Source organism: Falco biarmicus, chromosome 5, assembly GCF_023638135.1.
Source record: "Falco biarmicus isolate bFalBia1 chromosome 5, bFalBia1.pri, whole genome shotgun sequence".
In the NCBI taxonomy this organism is placed as follows: domain Eukaryota; kingdom Metazoa; phylum Chordata; class Aves; order Falconiformes; family Falconidae; genus Falco; species Falco biarmicus.
The window spans coordinates 31,227,251-31,251,673 of NC_079292.1; the positions used below are offsets into that span (position 1 = coordinate 31,227,251).

The 24,423-nt window shown below is 35.0% G+C and overlaps 1 protein-coding gene across 3 annotated transcripts in view; it reads left to right on the forward strand.

The window, feature by feature from the left end:
• PPP1R12A (protein phosphatase 1 regulatory subunit 12A) overlaps positions 1 to 24,423 on the forward strand; it is a 121,897-nt gene that overhangs the window by 82,466 nt on the left and 15,008 nt on the right. For 2 of the 3 annotated variants that reach the window (XM_056338939.1, XM_056338941.1), the window contains 11 exons: positions 1,628 to 1,843; positions 2,600 to 2,694; positions 5,650 to 5,772; positions 8,131 to 8,292; positions 8,751 to 8,927; positions 12,622 to 12,712; positions 14,610 to 14,807; positions 14,985 to 15,153; positions 17,231 to 17,349; positions 18,053 to 18,118; positions 23,469 to 23,485. In XM_056338939.1, coding sequence (XP_056194914.1) covers positions 1,628 to 1,843; positions 2,600 to 2,694; positions 5,650 to 5,772; positions 8,131 to 8,292; positions 8,751 to 8,927; positions 12,622 to 12,712; positions 14,610 to 14,807; positions 14,985 to 15,153; positions 17,231 to 17,349; positions 18,053 to 18,118; positions 23,469 to 23,485 — 1,433 coding nt within the window. The remainder of the gene's footprint in view (positions 1 to 1,627; positions 1,844 to 2,599; positions 2,695 to 5,649; positions 5,773 to 8,130; positions 8,293 to 8,750; positions 8,928 to 12,621; positions 12,713 to 14,609; positions 14,808 to 14,984; positions 15,154 to 17,230; positions 17,350 to 18,052; positions 18,119 to 23,468; positions 23,486 to 24,423) is intronic. The other variant, XM_056338940.1, reaches the window with a different exon arrangement.

Consider the following 24,423-nt stretch of genomic DNA (forward strand, 5'->3'; position numbering starts at 1 on the left):
TTTGCAATGAATGTATTTTATATTACGCAAAAGCCTTCTAAGCTATATGGCCTTCAGCAATAGGATATTACCAAATTGTTGCTAGCTGGGATGTGGCTTGGTACTCCAGAGCTGAATGATCAAATAGACATAATATTTTGGTTTGTGATTAAATGACAACGTGTGGAGGAGAGAACTCATTTATAATAATAATAAGAAATAAGTATGATTTTAAGCTGAATGATAACCTTTTATAAATCATTCATGTGCTGGCTTTCAGCTTATTCTAATTTTATTATGCAGCAATTAATGGCTTATCTTTTGGTCCTAAAGGTAAAAAGTGCAAGTTAAAAGGAAACTGCAGTTATCTTTCTAATACTATATGTGAAAAATTCAGAGCCTTCTGTAGCTACAAAATAAGTGTGCATTTATATCAAGCCTGCTCATCTTGTAACAGAACACGTACATGTGATCTAGAGAAGCAGTTGCGGCTCATATCAGTGACCAAAGAGGCTTTAAACAGTTTTTACTAATAATGAAGGTAAACCAGCACCGTATGTATGATTTTGCACATACTCTTGCACCTGCCTTTTCAGTTTGCTCCATCCGTCCTACTGCAGCTTCTCTTCTGCTTTTACACCATAGATGGCCAAACTGCAGGTTGCTCACAAGTGGTGCAGATGCAGTGTACTAAGCTTGAGTTTGGGTTTTCTTCAGTCTATATGGCATTCAGTAATGCTGCTTTCTGTCTGACAGTACTGAAGTAAGGCAAGTTTGGGGGTGAAAGTATGAGTTTGGTAGCTAAAGTAGTGTGGGATGTGGTTAAGGGGTATGAACAAAATATGTTAAGAAGGTAAGAGGTATGTTAATGTGAATCTTCAAGTATTCTCAACAATGTGAGGATTTAGGCCATGGACCTTGTTAGGTCAACAGGCTTTGCTGTCCTCCTCTACGCAAACTGTAGTTCTGTCTCTGAATTAGCTAAACATGCTGTGTTGTGTTTAATAAGAATCTGTTACTAAGTTTTTAAGTCTCTTACTGCTTTTCGGTATTTTGTGCTGTAATGAAGAGCTACATAACATAAACGTAGGAACAAACTGTGGCTTAAACACAACCTTTTGTTTCTATTTTCCATTCTTTCAATCTTCATCTTTGTCTTAATTGGCTTCAGTATGATTTCATTCCTCCTGTCATGCCTGTCGTGGAGTCAGTAGATCCTGCATCATGGAGGCAGGGTTTGCGCAAAACTGGCATTGTTCTTGTGCCCAGTAAGGGTGAAAAATCTATGGTGAGGTTCTGGTGTGCACAGGTTTGCATACAGGTTGCAAAATAACATATTTAATCAAACTGTTGATAATGGATTTGCATGTTTCTAAGTTTGCATCTCATGATCACAGTGTGTATTACAAAGTGTGGTTTTTTCTAAGCTAACTTCTAGAGTAGTATACTTTGTCCAGTCTTACATTTCTTATCTCATTAACTAATTTAAGAGAAGAGTGTGTAGGTTGTGTCTTACTGCAACTCCCATATGAATTCAACACTTCTATGATTATTAAAAACAGTTGTGTTCTCAAGTCTCTGCAAGGAGCATGAATTACCACAGGTAGCGTAAGTTAATAATACAAACTCATTTGCATGTGTTTTATAGTTTCCAACATCTACAGCCAAGGTCTCTCCCAAAGAAGAAGAGAGGAAAGATGAATCTCCTGCTTCCTGGAGGTTAGGTCTTAGAAAAACTGGTAGCTATGGTGCACTTGCAGAAATTACTGCTTCCAAAGAAGCTCAGAAAGAAAAGGACTCTGCAGGTGTTATGCGTTCTGCTTCAAGTCCTAGACTTTCCTCTTCATTGGACAACAAAGAAAAGGTAATTGTTCTCATTGTGAAACAGAAATTTGAGGAATTGATCTACCTTACTTAGTATAGATTGTGTTCTAGAAGTAAGACAGTACTACACATCTATTCTTTACCAAAATTCTGAAAAATTATGCAGCTTCTGTGTGGTCTCTTTAGAAGTGTAGTATGCACCTTCGTTGTCTCGTGACCTGGTGCATAGGCTTGGGGCTTTTCCCTTTATTGGGACTTGCAATGCTAGTAGTAGTTCTTACAGTTAATGGAGATTAGTGGTTTGAGTTTCAGCATCACTTGGAGAGTGATGTTGAAAGACTCTTAACATGAAGGAGTCTCTGTTTCTATTCCATAGTAATTTTTTATTTACAAAGATTTAGTTCTGTAATTAAATGTGAATATACTAAACAGAGTGAAGGACTAATATGGAACAGGTAAATGAACAGCATAGAACTTTGTGGTTCTATTTCAAGTACAAATCTTCAAATGTTTTCACATTTAAATATAATACTATATAAAAATACTAGAACGGTTGCTTTCAGTAATCAGTGTTGGAATTGTACCGCAGCAAAATAATCAAGTAATTTACATTGCTAAAATGAAAAATAAAACTTCCTTTTCCCATTATAGTCCTGATACTTAACTAAAGCTTGAAACTCATTTGTATAACCGGGTCACAATAAATACAGCTGAAGTTGTCACAATGATGATTTTTCTGGCCAACAGCAGTATAATCAATAATAGTAACACTTAACAAAAAGTACATGTCTTTCAGGAGAAAGATGGAAAAGGAACTCGACTTGCATATGTTGCACCTACAATACCAAGACGACTGGCCAGTACCTCTGACATTGATGAAAAAGAAAACAGGTGACTCTGAAGTTACAATTTCTGTTAAATATAAAATGACTTGATCTGAGAGTGGCTAGCAAACAGATTTTAAAACAATGCTAATTTATAGAGTATGCCGATCCATAGGGTAATCATATTCCTGAATGTTTTTGATCTTGTAAATTATAATGATCCTTTTTTAAATCCACATTATTATATGACAAGAGCAGAACTGGGCAATGGCTATTGTCTTCTTGGGGGAGAAAATAAATAATGTCCAAAATATGAAGTCATAAACTGAAACTACTGAAGGGTGCTAAAAGCATTTTACTGCTTTGTCTTGAGCCATGGGGTGCTGCTACTGGGCTCCATTGTTACTTTGGGTAATGACAAAATGCTGTGTTTCTTACAGTCTTGGCTTAAAAACATACTGCATTTACAAAAACCATAGTTCAGTTACAAAAGCGATTCTTCTGGTTTTCTTGTGTACATGTTCACCTGTTGTCATCTTTTGGAGATTTTTACTTTCTTTGCTGGTATTTCTTCTGTAGCTTTCAGTATAAAAGGAACAAAAAGTTTAGATGCATAGGCTTGTTGCCAATTAGGATTTGGGGTACTTTCATGGCATTGTCAGAACCTCCCCATATTTCACTTCTCTCCTTTATTGAGGTTCTACTTGGATATTTTCTTGAGTTAATATCAAATGCATAGTACAAAAATTAGAAGTCTCCCAAATGTGTTGTTTCTGTTGGATTGTCTCTAGATAGTTGAGTGTAGGATGACCTGAACTGAAAATCTTTTCATGGCTAAAAATGTGCCATTATAATAATTGTGTATAGGACTGATAAATCTCCTTATGTCTGAAGAGGAGCTTCTTTGTTGCTACTCTGGAGAATGGTTCATCTCTGTGCAAACACATGAATACTGGCTTTTTTTACAGTTATAGAATACTATTGCCTAAGTTTAGTCTCTGGGTGACAAATTCTGTTTCAAAACAGGGATATTCCAGCTCTCACACTCCCATAAAGTTTAGCTTAGTTTGTTAGCATCTCTCATATTACTTGGCCAGATTTTTAAAAATCTATATTTCTATCGCAGGGCAGTTTGGATTTTCTGTTTGTGCTTGTCATCCTCTGGAGCACTATATTCTTTGAGACTGTGTTTGTCAGTTTCGGTTTGTTTATAAGAACGATTAATATTATTTCAATTTTTATCCTTCTCATAAACTCTTGTTCTCCAAAAGCATCTTAACTAGATGATACCTTAAGATTGGGAAAAATACTTCATTGCAATTTTTTCTTAGAAACTGTTATTGCTTGTAACAAATGGATTAAATTTTGCTTCACTGTCGAGGTTTATTTGTGTCCTTGATGCGCCAGTCTTAACCGTCATGATTTATTCACAGATAGTTCCAAAGATGGGTATCAGCAACAGCAATGTAAATGTAATAGCCATTTTTCCTCATATGCATTGGGTGAACTGTAGTCATCAGGCTTTTTAGTCCCAGCATGGACCAGAGAACTTTCTGTGTTCCTTGGTGTACCAGAGAAGAAGCCTGCTTTTACGCCAGCCTATATAGGCACCAATACTTTGCCTAGTGTATGATGTGGCAGATAACCCAGCTTACTTACTTAAAGCCGTAAGAGACTTGACATTTAGTCTGACCTTGTTTACATGTAAAATTTAATCATCTGCTCTACAGGTACCTTAATAAATTATTAAGGTTTCTGCCTTTTATCCCAGATCTTTATCCTTGTTGGTTGCTTATCTTATTGCTGGGTTCTTGTTCTACCTGTCTGAACACCTGCTTGCCTAGTTTATTGATGATGTAGTGTAATCCAGCTAACATCCTACTGCGAGTAATGGAAAGGACTTGCAAGAGTCCTAGCTGGGCTTTTAGATTAACAAATCTCAGACATCCAGCCTCAGTTCAGTAGCCAATACTACAGCAAAAGTTTTGAAGTCTGTAGTGTGCTGGCTAAGTGAAATCTTCATTAATTATGAAAAATTTTCATGCAGCAGGACCTTTCTGTAGTAGATGATACCTCAGAATTTGTGTTTCTCTTTTGTGGTGAAAAATAACACTGCCTTGGCCTTTTTTTGTTCATTTTCTAAAGTTGTTTCCGACTGCAGAAGTGCTAGCATAAATTTTTATACAAAAAGCAGTACATTCTGAAGGCCAAAGGTATCTGAACATAAAATACTTTTTAACAAAATTTTGTTTTATTTTCCATCACACACCAGGTTGCCTTTTATATATAGTTCTGTGAAAGACATTTTGTTTTCTTCCTTATATCTGAATTTTGCTTTACATCTTGAGCTGACACCTTATTAGAAATGCAGTTTTTTGCATCTCAGTATCAATTTTCAGTGTAGTTTTTCTAAGTAGATGTTTGCAAGGTTATTTCTTGCTGCTATAAACTGCAACAATAGGCTGGAAATTTCTTATGACTAAAGTAATGTCAGCTAATGATACATGACGAGCCATTCAGGAATAGCTACTACAGGCCTGTTTACACTCAGTATCATGAGTTCTAAAGCCTAGTCAGCTTTTGAACAACTTCTTATAACATCCAAGAATGAAAAATCCCATTAAATCAGTTTCTAAAAAACAAGGGTAGTTTTCTCTTAATTTGAACTGCATAATCTGAGGCAAACAGAAAAGTCTCGTGTTCCTTTTTTGAGAAAAACAGAGCCAGCAATGGTCAAAGATAAAAGCTGATGATTGATTTCATGTTGATTAAATCTTCTTCAGCAGTTTTTGTTTTGGTGCTACTTTTCTATTATATTTCTAACAGTGTTAGTATGAATGTAGTATTTTTCCACAGGAGCTTGAAAATTATTGTCCATAAAGGTCATTTTATTAATGTTTCGTGTGGTTAAGTGTGTTATCTGGGGTTGTAATCTTTAATTTGAAGCTCCGTTTCAGCTCAAATCAAGAACAACCTTCTTTAATACAAGTTTGCAAAACTAAAATATTTTGGTTTTTTACAGGGACTCGTCTGCTAGCTCAATACGTGGTGGCAGTTCCTACACCAGGAGAAAATGGGAGGAAGATGTCAAGAAAAACAGTTTGAATGAAGGTCCTACATCATTAAACACAAGTTATCAAAGAAGGTGCGGGATTTTCTCTTTCTCTTTTTTTTAATCAAAATGTTTGCAAATTGACAGGAACAAATTAAGTACTGAATCACTTTGTAAGAACAGTTTAAAACTGAATGGTGCCATGTTCATAATATTTGCAAAGTATGTACTTGTGCTGATGCAATACCTGTGCTGATTTTAAAACTACACCATGTTTACTAGCTTAGAGTGTCACAGCAACTGCTGTATAATTAAACTTACATTCTTCCTTTTTTCTATTGTTTATTTCACTTTGAGGTTCATTTGCCTCTTTCCAGACTAGCTCAGTAGCCAAAGATAACTATTTTAAGTGTTGGAATAGAAGTAATTCTGCTTGGTATCTGAAAAGGGGAAAAATATTGTCTCTGTTGAATCTTGATTTTTCTGTGACAGTATCAGAGGTCTTGGGCTGCTCTCCACAGTGCTAGATTTTAGCATCATAGAATGCTGTCATGGTTTAACCCCAGCTGGCAACCAAGCCCCACGCAGCCGCTCACTCATTCCCCCTCACCCAGTGGAATTGGGAGGAGGATTGGAAAGGGAGGTAAAAATCAAGGTTTGAGATAAGAACAATTCAATAGGTAAAGGAAAAGCCACACACACAAGCAAAGCAAAACCAGGAATTCACTCACTACTTCCCATGGGCAGGCAGGTGTTTGGCCATCCCCAGGGAAGCCGGGCTCCAGCACATGTAACTGTTACTCAGGAAGACAAACGCCATAATGCCAAATGTCCCCCCCCTTCCTTCTTCTTCCCCCAGTTTATATACTCATCATGACGCCCCATGGTATGGAATATCCCTTTGGCCAGTTTGGGTCAGCTGCGCTGGCTGTGTCCCCTCCTAGTTTCCTGTGCCTCTCCAGCCCTCTCGCTGGCAGGGCCTGAGAAACCGAAAAGTCCTTGACTTAATAAAAACATCACCCAGCAACAACTAAAAACATCAGTGTCCTATCAGCATTGTTCTCACACCAAATCCAAAACACAGTACTGCAGCAGCTACTAAGAAGAAAATTAACTATCCCAGCTGAAACCAGGACAAATGCATATGTAAAACTAACTTGCAAACTAATGCAAAGTAAATTATTAATAGGAAAATAATTTTCAGGTGTTTGTGGTTCCTCTCTTGCAGGATTTTCTCAGAAGGAATCATATCCTGCAGATTACTACACAGTTAACTTTACTCCATTGTGTAGTTTTAATGTAGCTATTTGATTAAAGTTACTCACTGGATATTGATACGTGCTGCTGATGTACATGGTGATGGGTACTTAACCTTTTTTTTTTTTAGTCTTGACATTTATGTTGTCAACGGCATGTAGTCAGGCTGTTTCATACAGCATAATTTATCTTACATCTTTGTTAACGTCCTGCCTTAAAAAGATAACTCGATTTTCCTAACTTTGCATTTAGCATTTAGGAAAGATGTATCCTGTTCTGGATGGAATATATTAAGAGTTGATATATGAGAACAGTCTTTGCATGTTGGCTTTTATCAATATTTACGATCCAGTCTTGAAACAAAATATGTGCATCACTTTTAAATTGCATGTGGTGCTTTAGTGGTGTATTTCTTTAGTTTTTCATGTATTTTTATTTTTTTCTTTGGCATTACAGAACTGATAATAACAGAAAAAATTATCAATTGCAGAATGACAAAGAAGCATCTTTCCTTACAACTTGTGCAGTTAGGGATATGATGCTCTCACTGTTCTAACTGTGGGTTCAGGGGTTTAGTCATGGGCAAACATCCTGACTTAATAACGCAGAATTTGCTCATCCAGAACCAATGGCTGGCTAAAATGTGGAAACGACTGGATCTTCTTTACAACTTGAAGAGCAAGGGAAAAACCTGAGTAGGAGATTAATCTTTCTGGGAATTACTAAAGTTTTTTAAAAGGCAGTACATTTAGTTGGTTGAAAATTATAAGAGGAGTGATATTGATGACATTTCTATTAAGCTGTGGAGTAAAACTTTGCATTTTCTGAGGTATTCAGTGTGAGTGAAGCAGCAGATTTAAAAGTGGGATATTGGGGGCCCTATAGGAACACTTCAGTAGATGCAATCAAGAGAATCATACATAAAACGGCAAGATTCCATTTTTTGTCTCCTCTCCGTGTGAAGAAACAGTCAGGACTAAGGGACACTTCTGCTGCCCTCTGAAGTCATAGATTAAAGGTCCCAGTCAAGGAAATAGTGAAGAAAATGCATCTTTTGCCCCAGAATTTTCTCAGATTCAACTGAGACACAGAATACATGGGCAGGAATTTAATGAATCTTTCACAGCTTTGTGATATTTTACTGAGCAAAGGTACATAATATGAATGCATCCATTGTACACATCTCTCCTTCAGTGGCTCCTTTGGAAGAAGACAAGATGATTTGATTAGTTCTAATGTTCCAAGTACCGCATCAACAGTTACCTCTTCTGCTGGTCTTCAGAAAGCACTGCCTGCCAGCGCAAACACTACTACAAAGAGTACAACGGGTTCTACTTCAGCAGGTGTGCAAAGCAGGTAATGGCACCAGCGCACTTCCTTTTTTTTTTTTTTTTTTTTATTTGTCAGGTCTATTGTGTGCTTATGTATGTGCATGCGTTCTTGTTTAGTAGATCCTGGGGCTCTGGATTTTTTCCCTTTCCTGTCAAATTTGTTCCAATTTTATACAATTTGGCTTGAAAATTGTGAATGGCTGGCTTCTGTAAAGTGACAGCCATGTTGGTATAAAAGAATAATTCCAATGTTACAAGGGTATGAAGAATAGAAGTTCAGTTTTTGTGAACTGATAATTCTTCATTTATTAAATTTAATAGCTCAAGTTGAGCTTTCACAGTAGAGACATTTTTTCAGTTTGCTTTTAAAAAAAAAAAAAATCCATCCCTCAATTTACATGTTACTAGTTGTTTAGTAAAGTGCTTTCATTGTTTAGCTGTTTCCTTTTCTCTTTTTTTGTGTTGCTGCTTGTTATGCTGTAGTACCTCAAATCGTTTGTGGGCTGAGGATAGTACTGAGAAAGAAAAGGACAGTGTTCCTACAGCAGTGACCGTTCCTGTTGCACCATCTGTTGTAAATGCTACAGCCATTACCACAGCCATGACTACAGCTACTTCTGGCACTGTATCCTCAACATCAGAGGTCAGGGAGAGACGGAGGTGTGTAAAGGAAGTAATGTTGCTCTTATACAAAAGTTTGGTGTTTTTTTTTATTTAAAGGAATGTGTTGGTTACCACAAATTTGGATAGTACAGTATGTAAAGCAGTGTTGTTTGCATGCAGTTTATGGAAGCAACTATCAATATGCCTCAATTTATGTAAGAGCTTAGTACTGGTAGAGACTGTTCATTAAATTTGAACTTTGATATTGTATATTTTTGACTGGCCTTGGGTTCTCATTTAGCATGTGGTATTTTCATCTTTGTATTTCTGTTAATAGATAAAATGAGTCATCTTAAAAATGCCCATAATGGAACTATGGAAAAAGACTGAATTAAAAATAAGAAAAGTCAATAATCAGTTGCTTACTACAAGTTGCTGCTGCTTGAGCTACTGTAATCCTGGCAGTATGCTATGTTACAATGCAGGATTTTTTCAGACATTTTTTGTGCCTGGCAGTACTGAGAAAAGAGCATTGAACTCAACACATTCAGATTATTTCATTGCATCATTTAGCGTCTCTTCTAGTTGAAACATACAGTTGTAAACGCAATGGTTTAAGAGCTGTTCAGTATGAAGAATGAGTAAGAAGCTGATAGAAATTTTATTTTAAGAATATGGTCAGGTTTCTGTTACAGTTACAGAAATGCGTTAAGATTAGTGCGTATTTATGTTTCTGTAAAGACTTGTTACCTGCTATTTATGGAAGCAAAAGTAAGATTTCACGAGATTGTTAAATCCTGTTAGCTTTCCCTGGGTGGTGGTTCTTCTGGATATATATGTTTATCCTTCAACCTTCCACTGAGATGCAAGTTCAGATTTCTGTGTTGCTACTGTAAGTAGTTTTGAAATGTAATTCCTCTATCAGTGCCAGATGTGTGGATGTTCACGGAGGTAATGAAGCTGTTTGCTGTTACAGAAGAAACCTGCATTTCTTGGTTCACTTAAGGCAGCAACAACATTCAAAGACTCTTCATAGCTTTAGGCCTATTTAGGATAGTCTGTTTCCCATAGCCTTCCTTTCGTACCCAAAACTGAGATGAAGTAACTGTTATGAAATGGGGATTATTTTTTTTTTTTCTTTCCCACCATGTTTCAGGAGGTTCCCACAGGTGCCTACAACCCATTCCAATAACAACCACAGTCAGAACCTGCATTTTCCATAGAGAAATTTGATTGAACCCAATAAATCAAAACTGAAACCGACAAAATGCATTTTTTTTCAAAAGCAGTTCCATTTTTAAAATGCAAATGCTATTTAAGTCTCATATGAGCTAGGAAAGCAAGGAAATTTAGAACTAAGGCTTTGCTGTCTTGTTTGCTCTCACTAGTGTGTGTATACTAATGCGCATATGCTACATCCATTTTAGATACCTGCAATTGGCCTGAAGTTCCTTGTTTTTGTCTGACTCTGGGCCAATTGTGTAATACGCTCTTGCAGATGCATTCTTGATGGCATATTAAGATATCCATTAAATCTTAGGAATCAGCCAAACTGGAATAATTACTGCATGTGAGAAAAGGTACTGCTCTAAATACCAGCACATGCATATTTTTATTTATTTATATATAAATATATATATGAACACAGATACATATATATATGTGCTTATGTGTATCTATTTATGTTTATATGCACATGAAAAACCTGTCTGTATATGCTAAATATTTTCCTAAGAAATGAAATTGTTTTATCCATACTTATAGACTGAAAGTGTATATTTAGAAAGTATGTTTGAAGCAGAATTTTGAAGAATATTTGAAAAGTAAAGACTTTATAAACTGCTTTTAGTAATGAAGCATGTAACGTTGCATCCTTCTTATAGAGTAGCTGAAGAAGCTATATTTATCTGATTTTTTAGGCTTGGTTTAGAGAAGCAGGGAAGAGAATGACAAACCTGAATCTTTAAACCTTTGTATAATAACTTGTGTGGCATACACGAGGGATGCTAGGGGAGGACACTTCCTACTCTAAAGCAGCTGTGGTGTGCACCTGGCAAGTTGTGAGTTTTAATTTTCCCTCAGTGAGGTTTGAAGTATTTTGGATTTATTGGAGGGTAGGCATATGTACACCAGTTACTTAAGAGCAAGTTATATGGAGTAATTAGTAGCAATTTTCAAGCCCTAAAGATTACACCTGCTCTGCCATTCAAACTTCTTAGGTAGGTACTATTTCAGGTCATTTAGCTGAAGCAGATAACAGGCACCCTTTTCCTAAAACAGGTAGGGCCCAGTGCTCTAGGAAAATTGAAAGTCTATCAAAACACTGTTTGCAAGAAAACAGGATAGGGAAATCAAATTAATGTAGTGAGAGGTTTTTTAACATGTGTCATAAGATAGGAGGTGTTTCTACATTTTTGAGTATAGCAGGTAGTTAGAAATATTCTCCTGTGTTTTGGGGGTAATTTGTTTAATAGAGATAGAACATTGGTAGTAGTCAATAGGCCTGTGTAAATAAAGTTTATTTTTAAAACTGAGAATTGTTTTACAACTGGTTTTAGTATGTGCTAAAGCTAAAAAATATGTAATTTGTGTTAATAGGTGATGGCTTTTGAATATAATCGCTAGCCAATTACTGAATCGTTAAACAAATATTCTTAGTTAGATTTTAAAATACAAACAAGCAGAAAACGTTACAGAATCTGACTCTACCAATTTCAATGGAGCTAATTTTATGATCTAAAGAAGCTCAGAGAGGTTTTGTGCAACCTTGTAGCAACCTTCTGATTCTGCTTTTTCAAATTTTTCTGATTTTAGCTAATCTAAGGATTTTAAAAAATGGTTAAATTATAATAGCATTCCCAGAATATGCTGTAATAGAAAATCAACAAATGCATTAAAAACTTTAATTTCTTTCATGATAGCTTTACATACTTACATACATATACACACAATTATACATTTGGAGGTATACATGTATTTCTTATTTTTCATTTTCTTGTCTTTTTTTTTTTCCTTTTTTTTTTTTTTTTTTCCACCCCAGTTACCTGGCTTGGAGAATCTTTAAAGAGTCTGTACCTTGTATGTCTACTCTAGTAGCCTTTTGGCTTTGATTATAATTACCTGCTTAGTCTGCAGGATTTTTGTGGATTTCATGAGGATTTATTTTTAAGCAGTTTTTTTGAAAGAGACTTGGATTATGAAGCATGGTTGATTCATGTGAAAATATGGTAACCACCATCTCAAGGATTTTTAATCCCTGGTGCAATAGATCTAAGTTTAATCTCTGGTTAATTTAAATTAAAAAAATTAATTTCTGGTGCAATTAGGTTTTCTGCATTAGCAGTTCATTTAGCTTTTTCTAAAAGCCTACAAGTTATGTTAAAAGTTAATACACACACATATGTATTTTATGTATAAATGTGTAACTGGCTGAATCTCAGCGGTCCTTTACCCCTATGTTAGTAGACTTAACTAACATAGTAACAAAAAAGCTTGTTATATTTGGAGGTGGTAAAAAGAAATCTAAATTAAAGTAGGAAAACACTGTATATATGTTGAGTTTTAAGGTTTCTATCTTGATGAATAAATCATTGATATAGATTAAATGTCTAAAATATAATGTCTTACATAGTTGAAGACTTTCTTCTTACTGCTTTGGTTTCTAGTCATATAATGTGGGTTTTTTCTGACAATTCAATAAATTTGTATGAAAATTATCATTTGCCAATTTTGTATGTAATTAACTCTTTAGATCATACCTCACTCCAGTACGGGATGAAGAGTCAGAGTCCCAAAGAAAAGCTAGATCCAGGCAAGCAAGACAGTCTAGAAGATCTACACAGGTATAGTTTCATTAAAGCTTCTACATTTATAGAACCATACCCATGTAGGTCCCTGAGTATAGTGATGTTTTAACTTCCCAGTGAAGCTCTAATAAACTGATGGTTTTTCCTGGTATAAAAGAACTTGTACCAGATGTAATAAAGCCTCTTTCTTTTTTTTTTACCTTTCTTCCCTGAAAGGTTTAGGACCCTTCATTGTGTACTGAAAGTTGCTTTTTGTATTCACTGAAGAGTGACTTAATACAAAATTGAAAGGAAGGTTTTGATTGCATTATGTTAAAATGACTTACTCCAGTAATTGTATAGGATGTTATGTAGATGTTTAAATCTAAGACTCTGAAACCTTCAAGAACTAAACAGCTATATGCTTTTGGCTGAAGACTTAATACTATATTTACTTCCTATACTACTTAGTACAGTATTTATTTCCATTTCTAAGTCTTTTTTCTGTGCAGGGACTACTCAGGATAATGTGATTGAGCTGACCAACACATGGATAGCTAATGAGGTCTATGATAGTGGAAAATAAACACATACAACCTAGTTTCTGTGGATATGGAAGAGTATTAAGGAAGGGGGTTTTGTTTCTTGCTGCTAATCTAGAATCTAACTACGTGTCTCCTTTCAATGTTTCTGTCTTAGTTTACACACTGATACATTTTGTGGTTCTTCCAAATTTCTATCAGAACTACCTCATGTTGAATTGCAACCAGTGCAATCCTCATATAGGGAAGGATGTGACAGTAGCAAAATAGATTATCTTTAAACAGTACTTGAACAATTTTTGGGCAGTGGAGCAATCACCAACAACTATCCTCTGGAGTCTGTCTACCCATCTTTTTTTGCATCTGCTGACAAACTTGAGAATAATCAGCACATAGCACAAAGAAATACTCTAGTCATCGTCTTTATCTGCTATAAGGCCAATCTATATCTACATTGGTTACTGATGTTACTTTCAAATCTTTGCAGTTTTTAAACCCCTCAAATATTTCTGGTTCTTTCCTATTGAGAGTGCCACACTGCTTGATAAAACTTTATATTACTGCAGTTCTTTTTTACTTCTTGATACTAACTCAGAGCCCTGAGAGATGGTCAAACTACAAGCCAATTATTGTTGAATCTTTATAGTGAAGGAACTACCGTAAATTACTGTATTAAAACTTCATCAACATACAAAGCAATTAAATAACTGATAAGCTGCAAAGTTGACTTTGAAGAATAGGTTGTGAAGTGTTTTGAGCAGCATCTCAGATATTATCAGCTGAAAAGTGAAGTAGAGAAAAGCTGTCTTCAAAAAAATATTTGCTTTCTGAGCTTATTTCAATACTAGTTTTGAGCCTCAGAATAACAAGGAAATAAGAAATGAGTTTTAACTTTCTCTGGGGCTGTCAATGCAATTTGTTATGTTTTGTTGACCTAAAAATCCAGTTGCAGTGAGTGAATTTGTAAACTATCAACATTTCTAAAAATCTGGTATTTTAGATTGTATTTTTATACAATCTAGATTGTATAAATTGTATTTTTAGGGTTCTTTCAAAAATATTTAGTATGCTTATGATGATATTGGAAGGATCTAGTGGGTTCTTAAATGATTTCTGTATGATTTTCTACATGATTGGTAGGTACTAGGTCAATTAAAAATTGTGTTGCTGGGAGGATCTGTGATAGACCTCATTACAGCAAACACTTCCCACTAGTCAAAGGGGGACGTTTGGTTCCAGGATTCAAGAGAAGAGCTTATAGGTGGAATGTATAGGTAAAAGTGATTTCTTAATAGATAGAATTATTTCTTTTTAAGCTGAATTTTGTCTTTAAAATATGTATTTATATAATGTGATCATCTACATTAACAGGAGTGCTATATTTGAATGTTTGCTGGCTGCTTTTTTCACAGGGTGTAACACTGACAGATCTTCAAGAAGCTGAAAAAACTATAGGAAGAAGTCGTCCCACACGAACCAGAGAACAGGAAAATGAAGAAAAAGAAAAAGAAGAGAAAGAAAAGCAAGACAAAGAAAAACAAGAAGAAAAAAAAGAATCTGAAACTAAAGATGATGATTATAGACAAAGATATTCCCGAACTGTTGAAGAGGTATTTTCATGATGGGTCTCTTTAGGTAGAGAAATTATATGAATCTTAACTCCAACTATGATATTTTAATTTTGGTACTACTGTAAGAATTATTTATCTATTTAAATGTTTTAATACCCTGTAGCTTTTATTTGTTTAATCTTGGTAAATTAATTTTGACATTTTTCTGCTGAATAGCCATATCATCGCTATAGACCAACTTCAACTTCAACTTCTTCATCATCCACCTCTTCGCTGTCCACCTCCACTAGCTCTCTTTCAACTCCAAGTCCACTAAACAGACCAAACAGCCTTATAGGTATAACTTCTGCCTATTCTCGGAGTGGAACAAAGGAAAGTGAGAGAGGTAGGAGTACTGTTTGTGAAGGGGTTTTTTTGTTGTTGTTTTAATTGACAAAGAGCAGATTACGTTTGTAAAGGTAGTTCAAAATGGGGTGTGATATGTAAGACCACTGAGGATGTATCTTATTCCCATCTTCTGTAAGAAATTCTAAAACTTGTGTGTACAGAGGAAGAAAGATTTCCTGTACTTGCTGGTGCTTTGCAGCCGTTCATATGTGCATCTGTGTGTTTTCCATTGGTGGGTCATAGAAATGTCGAATACACTGCCATCACTATCCACATAATGCTTTCATTTCTGCTTTAACACACCAGCTATAATGAAATACCACGTTTCAGTGTTTAAATACTTGCAGGTATTGAGGAGGATTTTTACTTGATTAAAAAATTGCTGAATAACTGGGATTTTGTTTCAGTCCTTCCACACTGGAGGATTGGAATGGTGCCTTAATGATCTCTCAGCGTTTTATGAACAGTTGAAAATAAAGGGAAGGGGGGGGGTCCAGTGGTGTATTTCTATCTATCTTAATAGATTCTGTAAACCAGTGAAGTATCTTTAGCCGAAGATCAGATTGCGTGATTCAGAAGTCAGAAAAAAGCTTTTCTCTAGTGTCACGTTTTTGCCCTCATTTCACATGTGAATCACCTGCTATAATTCTCAGAGATGTTGTGCCTGATTGGTTGCCTGTCAAAGGAGGAGGCTGTTGACATACAGTGAGATCTGTTCTCTGTTGGAAGCCTGCTAGAGTTGACTTGGGAGAAATACTTTAATTGAAGTTATTGATTGGTAACTTGAATAGGATTACTGATTGAAATCGATAGTTTTGTTTTACAGAGGATCTGATTAAATGATCCATTGATCAAGTCTCCGTGAAACTATATAGCAGTGTTGCCATATTCCCTAGACTGGTGTTTGCTGAGGAAGTTATCGGGAGTTAGCTTCAGGGATATGTTTTGTGATTATTTTTCCCTCTGTCCTAACATGAACTAAATTTGGATTAGGATTCTTCGGTAATGCATGCTTACGCTAGGAAACTTTCTAGACTGTTCTATGCAAAAAAAATTTCATGGGTAAATATTAGCTACAGCAGGTCGTTTTTTTTTTCAAATTATGACTTTAGGAGGAGAAATACTTTACTGTCTGAAAGCCCAGAGGTAAAATCATCATTTATTTAATTAATTAGGACAGGTATATGTTCACCATGAATATTTGTATTTCCTCCTTTTCTGTTTAATTCTTGCTTCACACTAAAATACTTGTTTCCCTCTGAAGACTAGGGATGGTAAAGTTACTAGTGATGCTTCTATCTGAACTCAAATCTGTGGTTTCTTTATTAAAAGAACAGCAGAATGAATAGACTGCATGATAGTAGGTAAAAAACTTGGAGCAGGTTTGTTTAATAGGGCTTTTTGTACAAATACTTATAAGCATACAGGGGAACAAACACAGGCCTGAGATGATACGTCAGTTTTTAATTGCAATTGCATTTCTTTTAAAGAAAAAGGAATTCTGTAATACATTACTAATCTAATCTAGGAGATCACGTTTCTTCCTTAGAGCAAAAACGGAGAGGACTGTGATGAAAAGGGGAACACTAAGGATGACTTAACAGACTTCTTTTAAAAGGGTGTTGTTGTTTGGGGTGGTTTTTTTTTTCATATATTGAATTCTTAAGCAAAAAAACCCCTGTTTGATGAGGAATGGTGAAGAATTATCTTCTCATATTTTGTACTTTTACACCTCTGGTGACAAAGATGTTTGAATTATTAGGTGACAGTTTTGAAAACTGAATTTTAAGTCCGATGTGTAGTTTATTACTGTTAGGTTGAAACGTTTTGTTTAGGTGGCTGAGATGGATTTAGTTTTTTGGAGTTACTGTTCAAGAATTGGAACAATATTTACAGCATTTTAGAACTATATTCTGAGGAATGTATGTTACAGCAAACCCTGTATGTGGTAAGAAGCTCTTTAGCAAATTTATTTCAGGTAAAAGAAATAATTGTAAGTAATTTCATGACTGAGAATTATTTCAGAAAATTAGATTGTGTCATCCTTAAATGAATAAGAAAGTTGTTATTAACAGAAGGGGGCAAAAAAGAGGAAGAAAAGGAAGAAGATAAGTCACAGCCTAAGTCTATAAGGGAAAGGCGGCGACCGAGAGAAAAACGACGATCTACAGGAGTTTCTTTTTGGACTCAAGATGTGAGTGAATGATTGCTACTGCTAATTTATAGCCTTAGCTTGTAGCAATATGGAATGTGTATATTCTATTCTTAAGATTGAGAATAGTTTATATGATATATATAACTAATTGTTCTGGAAAAACTGATGCTTGTGCAATTTACGTATTCCCTGGTTTGAAGCTTTCAGGAACAAAATAAAAATCAAATCTAAGTTATGTTGATAATACTAAAAAGAACTCTAGAATACTGTAATAACCATAACTTCATAGGAATTAATCATAATCTAAGGAAAAAATAATCATTGAACAATTATTTTCTATTGCATGCATACCAAAGCTGTAATAATGAGACTTATTATCTTGCACATTACAAGTAGCCCTATACTTAAAACTGAAAGAATTGCTGTCATATTAGAAGGGTTATAGCTGTTGTTTCAGCCAATTCCCTTTCCCTTTTCTTTGTCATGGGATCAGTATGTAATTCTGTAGAAGCAAGATTTTCATGTGCCAAATGCAAAGTTACGTTTCCTCTCATTCTGGTACTGAAAACATGTACTTGTTTGATAATTTTCATGATGTATCACATTAAATTCTCTATTCATTTTAGTTAGGTAGAAGGAAGTCTACTGCTCTTAGATTTTCATATTAAAAATAGGGAATACCTTAAAATCTCATTAGCCTTTCAACAGTTTAAATATTTTTCTCTTCCACCTCTTTCACCAGAGTGATGAAAATGAACAGGAACACCAGTCCGATTCAGAAGAAGGAACAAATAAGAAAGAAACTCAGGTAACTTTAAAAAAATAATTTATTAACTTTGTAACAGATACATTTTGATAGTAAAATTTGTTGCATTTGGATTCAACTGAACGAGCACTTTCTGATTCCTGATTTGTGGCTGTGGTTCAATGCTATTTCCTTTGCATGCTTTAATAACATTTTTTAGTGTATTAACAATGGCTAAAACTGATGTTTTCTTCATCAGTCCTGATTTTGTAAAATTAGTATCCAGAAAATGTGGGTGACATTTCTGACACATAGCTCAGGGCCATGTTGTAACAAGTTACTGGAGGGAGCTTTCAGTTTCTACCTTGCCAAAATCTTTGCTGCATCTGCTCTGTCGTTTTCAGATAAATTATGTCCAGTGATTTAAGCACACTCATTAAAACCTTTTAAAATTAAACTGACTGCTGTCAAAAATGTAATTAACAAATAATATGAGAAGTTAATTTAATATAGTGAAGCATAGAAGGTTGAAGAGCACAATGGACCTGATTTCTCCATTGAAGAAAATGGATTTCTGAACATCCTAATTCAGCATTGTTAGTATTGTTAAAAAGTCAGTGGAAAGCAGTATATTATGTTTCTATCAAATCAGCAGGCTTGATTTGATGGAAAAGGTCCTTGTAAACAGAATGGTGTGTGATAGTGGGATGAAGAGGAGTTAAAAAGGATGTGGTAACTTAAGCTATGCTATAAAACGGTATAGCAGAATGTACTTCTTTTGACCTAAAGCCTCGAGTAACACTGTAGAATCAGGTTCATTGCTGAGGAATAAAACTCAGGTAGCGTTTCTCTCCTTTTTTGTAAAAGCTTCCATTACACATTCCTTAAATACTTTAGTTAAGAGATCCATTCTGTGCCATTTTGGTTTGCTGTATTGTTTATTTCCGTGCATGTCATGTTAACATAAATGCATAGTCCTGTTTTGTTTCCTCCCACTAGTACATATCATTATCCTTAGATCTGTAGTCACTCCATATTCTGTTGTGTAGAAATTAATTTTGGTAGAATGGGCATGTGGTACTTCTGATAGAATTAGACTTATAAAACTACAGTGAAATAGTGGTAAGTTGGGCCCAAAATTACGAATATGGTCAATGATTAAAAGGGGTGGGTGTGTTGGGGTGGGATGGTGCAGAAGTGTAGAATTAGCTGCCTAGTAATCAGAGTGAAAACATTCTCCTAGCCTGTATACTTCCTACAAAAGGCTTCGGTTGTTTGGTTTCATTATAAATCACTATAATACCAGATTTGAGTTCATGGAAAGCTCTCAAATAAACGTGTGAATTTCACAAGTTCACTTTCACCTAGCTACATAAATTAAATTTGCTTTGTTGATATATAAGCTCTTTTGTCACATCAGCTGCAGAAAATAAGAAACTGGAAGTTAGTTGAATTTCAGAATAAGTATTTCATCTGTTTTTAAGTTGTCTCCTCAAATTTTGTCAAACCTAGTACAATATTTGCAGTATAGTACTGAAATTGCAGAAAATGTTCTATTACTATATTATTATAGACCTATTAACTATGAGATATCTTATAATTTGTATATAATAATGCCATTGTTTTCATATTAAGGTGGTTTTTTCCTTTGCATGCAAAAGGTTTATCAGAGACGTAAAACACCATCTAGATTTCAAGGAATTCCTCTCTTTGATAACTATTTTAACATTTATCAATGATAAACTGAGAACTAAATATAATACTTTTGACAGTGCACTATTTTGCCACCGTAGAAAAATAACAATGGAATGGATCTTGAGAATTCTAATAGGCAGTTTGTTCCCAAATCCATGGCAGAATGTGTATTTTTGTTTGTTTTTAAATGTCTAAAGAAATTGCACGTTCCTTTTTGCAGTTGCTAAATCTGCATTCACTTTGACCCAAATCTTCTGTGCTTTATTATAGAAATTTGTCATTATTTGCTTATAAGTCCTTTCCAGCTCTAGGAAGAGAAAAGGAAAGATGTATGAATAAACTAGAATTATAGTGAAAGACATTAAGAAAATAGTTACGCTTTTTCAGTTCTGCTGATTATTTTATGTACTGCTATTCAGAGAACAGAAACTTTGAGAATACTGAAGTTCTCTTTTGCTGCCTCATGTGGTGCTGCTGTTGGGGTTTTTTGCTTGATGAAGCTAAAAGCCAGAGGTAGAAGATGGTAACTATAAACTTCTAAAGGCTTTGGCAGTAACTCAAGAATTTAAACTAAAGAGAGGAGGTCAAGAACATGGGTGCATGCTACAAAGAAAATTAAAGGACCTTAGACAAAATAATCTGTAGCCTGAAATCTTTAAGGAACCAGAAAAATTATCTTAATCATCTCAGAAGTCTTTGAAAGAACTGTCTTGTAAGATTTTAGTTTGTGTTTTTTTGTTCTTCAGGACTGTCTTTTTACTTCTTAGCTGATCATTTGTCCATAAAGGAGAGCTATGAAGGAGAAGTCAGACTTTGCTAAGCACTTTGACAGTTGGAGGTTGTTCTAATGAAATTTTGTTTAGGCTTTTTTTAATGTTAAGAGCCGAGAATCTCTTCAATTCGCACAAAAAATGCCATGCTACTTAAAGGAAATTGGTCTTCCTGCTAGAAGGATAGTCTTAGAATTAAATTGTAGGATAACTGTTTAAAAATAAGGAATTCAGAAGATTACTTTGGCAAATGAAGGATTCTAAGTAAAAAGGTGCTTCTGTGAAGCCTGAGTTAAGAATTTAATTTCTTACAATTTAAATAATCACTAAAGCTGTGATTAAGTTGTAATTAAATGGACTGAAATTTTATTGTAGCCAGAGATCAAATATGTGACTTCTGAAAGGTGAAGGCTAGCAATGTTAGGATAATGAATGTCATTAGGTCTTCCTATTCTGTGGGAATAATCATGAAAAACTGGCATTCATAGTGTCGATTAAATGCTGCACTAAGACTTTGTTTCTCAGTTTCACTGCTGTGGCGGTTTTATGGAAACACTTATTTGTAACAGTACAGTAAATTCCACCTGACTTTGATATTTTATTTCCATTACCAGTAATTATTCTAACCTCACTAAAATATAATGTGCCTGTCTAGAAGCTTAGTGTACGTTTTCAAATACATGGTTTCTTTTGCGGGACCCTTATGGTCTGTATAGACTGATGGCATAGGGTTAGGAGTAAGTGTTATATCAGTTTGTGTAGGTAAGGAATATATCTTTTATAGATATATAAAAATAAGTTTTATGGTTTTGTTACTGCTTGTATGCTGCCAACGTAACTGTGGCTGCTCAATTTGCTCTGTTCTGTGAGTATGAAGAACACTCATCTTGTGTGATCTGGTTGCATGGGGATATCTTTGTCAGCATCATTTCTCCTCAGACAAGCCTTACGCAAAGTTTGTAGACTCAGTTACATCTTTCACAAATTTTTTTTTGTCAAATGTCAAGAATTGTGACTGAGCTGAACTGAGAGAATTTGAAGGGGAAAATAAAAGACTTGAGAATGCTGAAAAAAACCAAACATCTTTTGTGAAAAGTGAAGGAAACAAGAACAGGCATGTACTTGAGTTGTGAGGCACTTCACAGCTTTCAGGGAACAGAAACCAACTGAGGTACAGTTTTCTAAAGATTATGGCATCCTTTTTCAGCTTCTCAGGTTCCTAACCTCAGCCAGGAGACAGGAGTGGGCTGTGTCTGTGTTTTCCTGCCTCCAGTAATTACTGCTCTCTTACCTCACCAGTTCATTTGTTGTCCCCCTATGTAGCTGGAATATTTTGTTTCTGAGATAGTCTGTGTGTGATTTAATAATAACTTGCCTTTCTGTTCAGGAAGCTATAGTGCAGCAGGGGAATGGAGATCTGGCAGGTTTTCACATTCACATGGCACCACAGGGAGTCCACTAGAAGCAAAGATAAACAGCCTTTAGAAATCGTATTTGTTAAGAAATAACGTAGGAATGGTTTACTTCCTTCTAGTGGCTGTCCTACATTGTAGGTAAAGGGTAAAAGAACCAGCTTAGCGTTTTTCTGCATACGGCATTCCTCCAAGGTAAAAAGAGAAACCTAACGTCTTTACAGACAAAGTCTGCTCTGTTTTCTTGAGGTGAGAAGGAAGCAGTGGAAAAGTGGCAAATTTTTGTAGGTCATTGATTACATGGTGAAATTCTGTAATCTCACACTGATCATACCTAAATGTACAATAATGCAAGATAAGATAATTAGGTGGAAATTAAGTGTGTTGTGGCCAGTAGCTTAAAAACTATCTGTGTATAGGTGTGTGCCACTGACATTTTCTACACAATCTCTTAAGTTAACTAGCATTATTCATGCTGTTAACAAAAATAACAATGTTTTATTAGGAATGGTTAGGCTACAGCACATATTTTTGATATCTTTTGTATAGTAAATGCACTTCAAGGTGTCAAACATGAAATTGCGTGTATTGGGGAGGATGTGGGTATTTTCCTCTACACATGTTGAAAAAATAGTTTCCTTCTAAAAGAAGAAATCAAACAACCCACCCACCCACCAAAAAAAATACCTATGGGGAAGGCTTCAGCCACTGCTAGGTGAATAACATTGGGGAGTGTCCAGGTGATGATACATAAGTAGACTTCCTTGGCTGAAATGTCTTCACTCAAGATTGTTGTTATAATTGGAATAAATTAATTGACCACCCAGAGGCGAAAAAGGTTTGTATGATGTAATGCTTAGAGGGCACTCCCTCACTCTTAAGTCATCATTTTTAATTAAATTTCACTTGTCAAGTATTAAGTGAGTGAACTTTGTGTCTGTGAATTCATCTGGAATGAATGAATGAAAGTAATATTAAAAAAATGAAATTATGTCGTTAAATTAAGTCTAATAAGTACTTCCTTATGTTGTTGGTACAGTAGCTTGTTTCCCATCGAGCTATGTTCTATATAGCGTATATATAATATAACATATTATGTTATAATATGCTTATATTATTATTTTCAGCTGAAGTCATTATTACGTTGACCTATCAAAGCATTATTGCTAACAGTAGAGAAGAGGAAAAAGGAACAGGGAATTCAGGGAACAGAGTGCTGAACATGGCCAAGCAAATCGCTGACTGCTGAAATGACTCCAGTGTTTAGGACAGTCCAGGCTTTTGGAGTGTAGTGTTAAAGTCCTTGTAAATCACATCTTGGCAAGCACATTCTAGCACATACTTCTTTTCTGTTCCAGACATAACAAAATTGACAATGTTCAGATAATACATACTGTTGGGTAGTGTGTGCATTTAACATAACTGTTTAGTTATACTTGTTTACAGATTGTTATATATTCTGTTCAATTAAATTATTGTTTTTTCTGTTGTATTGATCTGTTGTTTTTCTCTTCTTTTTAACCCTCCCGTCCTCAGAGTGATAGCCTTTCAAGGTATGTGCAATTTAAACAAATTAATCTAAAATTGTTACACTTCTTGTTCACATATTCTCACTCTAAGTTCTTTATGTACAAATTCAGCTTAACCCTAGTAGTCAGCTGGTATGAGCTGTAAAAGTGTTAATGACATTTAACGTTTGTGTGAAATACGAGTGTAAAGCTACAGTACTGAATATTTTTTTTTCCACGTGTGGGTGGGATACTCCATTCTGAGGAATATATTGGACTCTATTTGTAGTGCACTGAAGGCAGGCTAGGCATTTTGTAGAACAGTGGAAACAGTACCATTCCCTACAGATTTTTCAGTATGAAGTCAGCTTTTACAAAGAAGACAAGAGGCTCTTGTTACCCCTCTTTTAGAATGCCCTACTGAAAATTTTCTAAGGAGTCTCAAGAAAAGTACTACAGTCTCCGAAAATCAGATTTCCTAAAGATTTGTTAAAAAGAATGGAGAAATATCGGGGGGGGGAGGGGGTTAAATTTTCATTTGGTTTTAGACCTTTAGAATTAATTACTAGATTTTATTATGTTCCATCTGTGCTGAAAATCTGTTAAATAGAACTACTACAGTACATGAACAGTGTGAAATTATTCTAAACTTTATTAATACTGTTGGTAATTTATGATTAATGGGATAAAGACTTTGCTGAAGATGTGTTTCATAAATGCTCCTGTTGAAATACTGTAGTTCACAACAAATAGTTTTGAAATCTCCTTGGTTTCTCTAATAATACTTGGATAATTCATCTAGGCCGATACTTTAGAGATTACTTTTAAAAAAATCTTTCAATCAAAGTAATATGTTTTTTAAGAGTAGACTTTCTTTTTATAAAGAAGAATTAAAGTATCTAAATTAACATAAAGTCCTTTAAGACATGTAAATATTTGCTTGATTTTAATATTTTAATTTAATGAAAAGATTTCTCTGCATA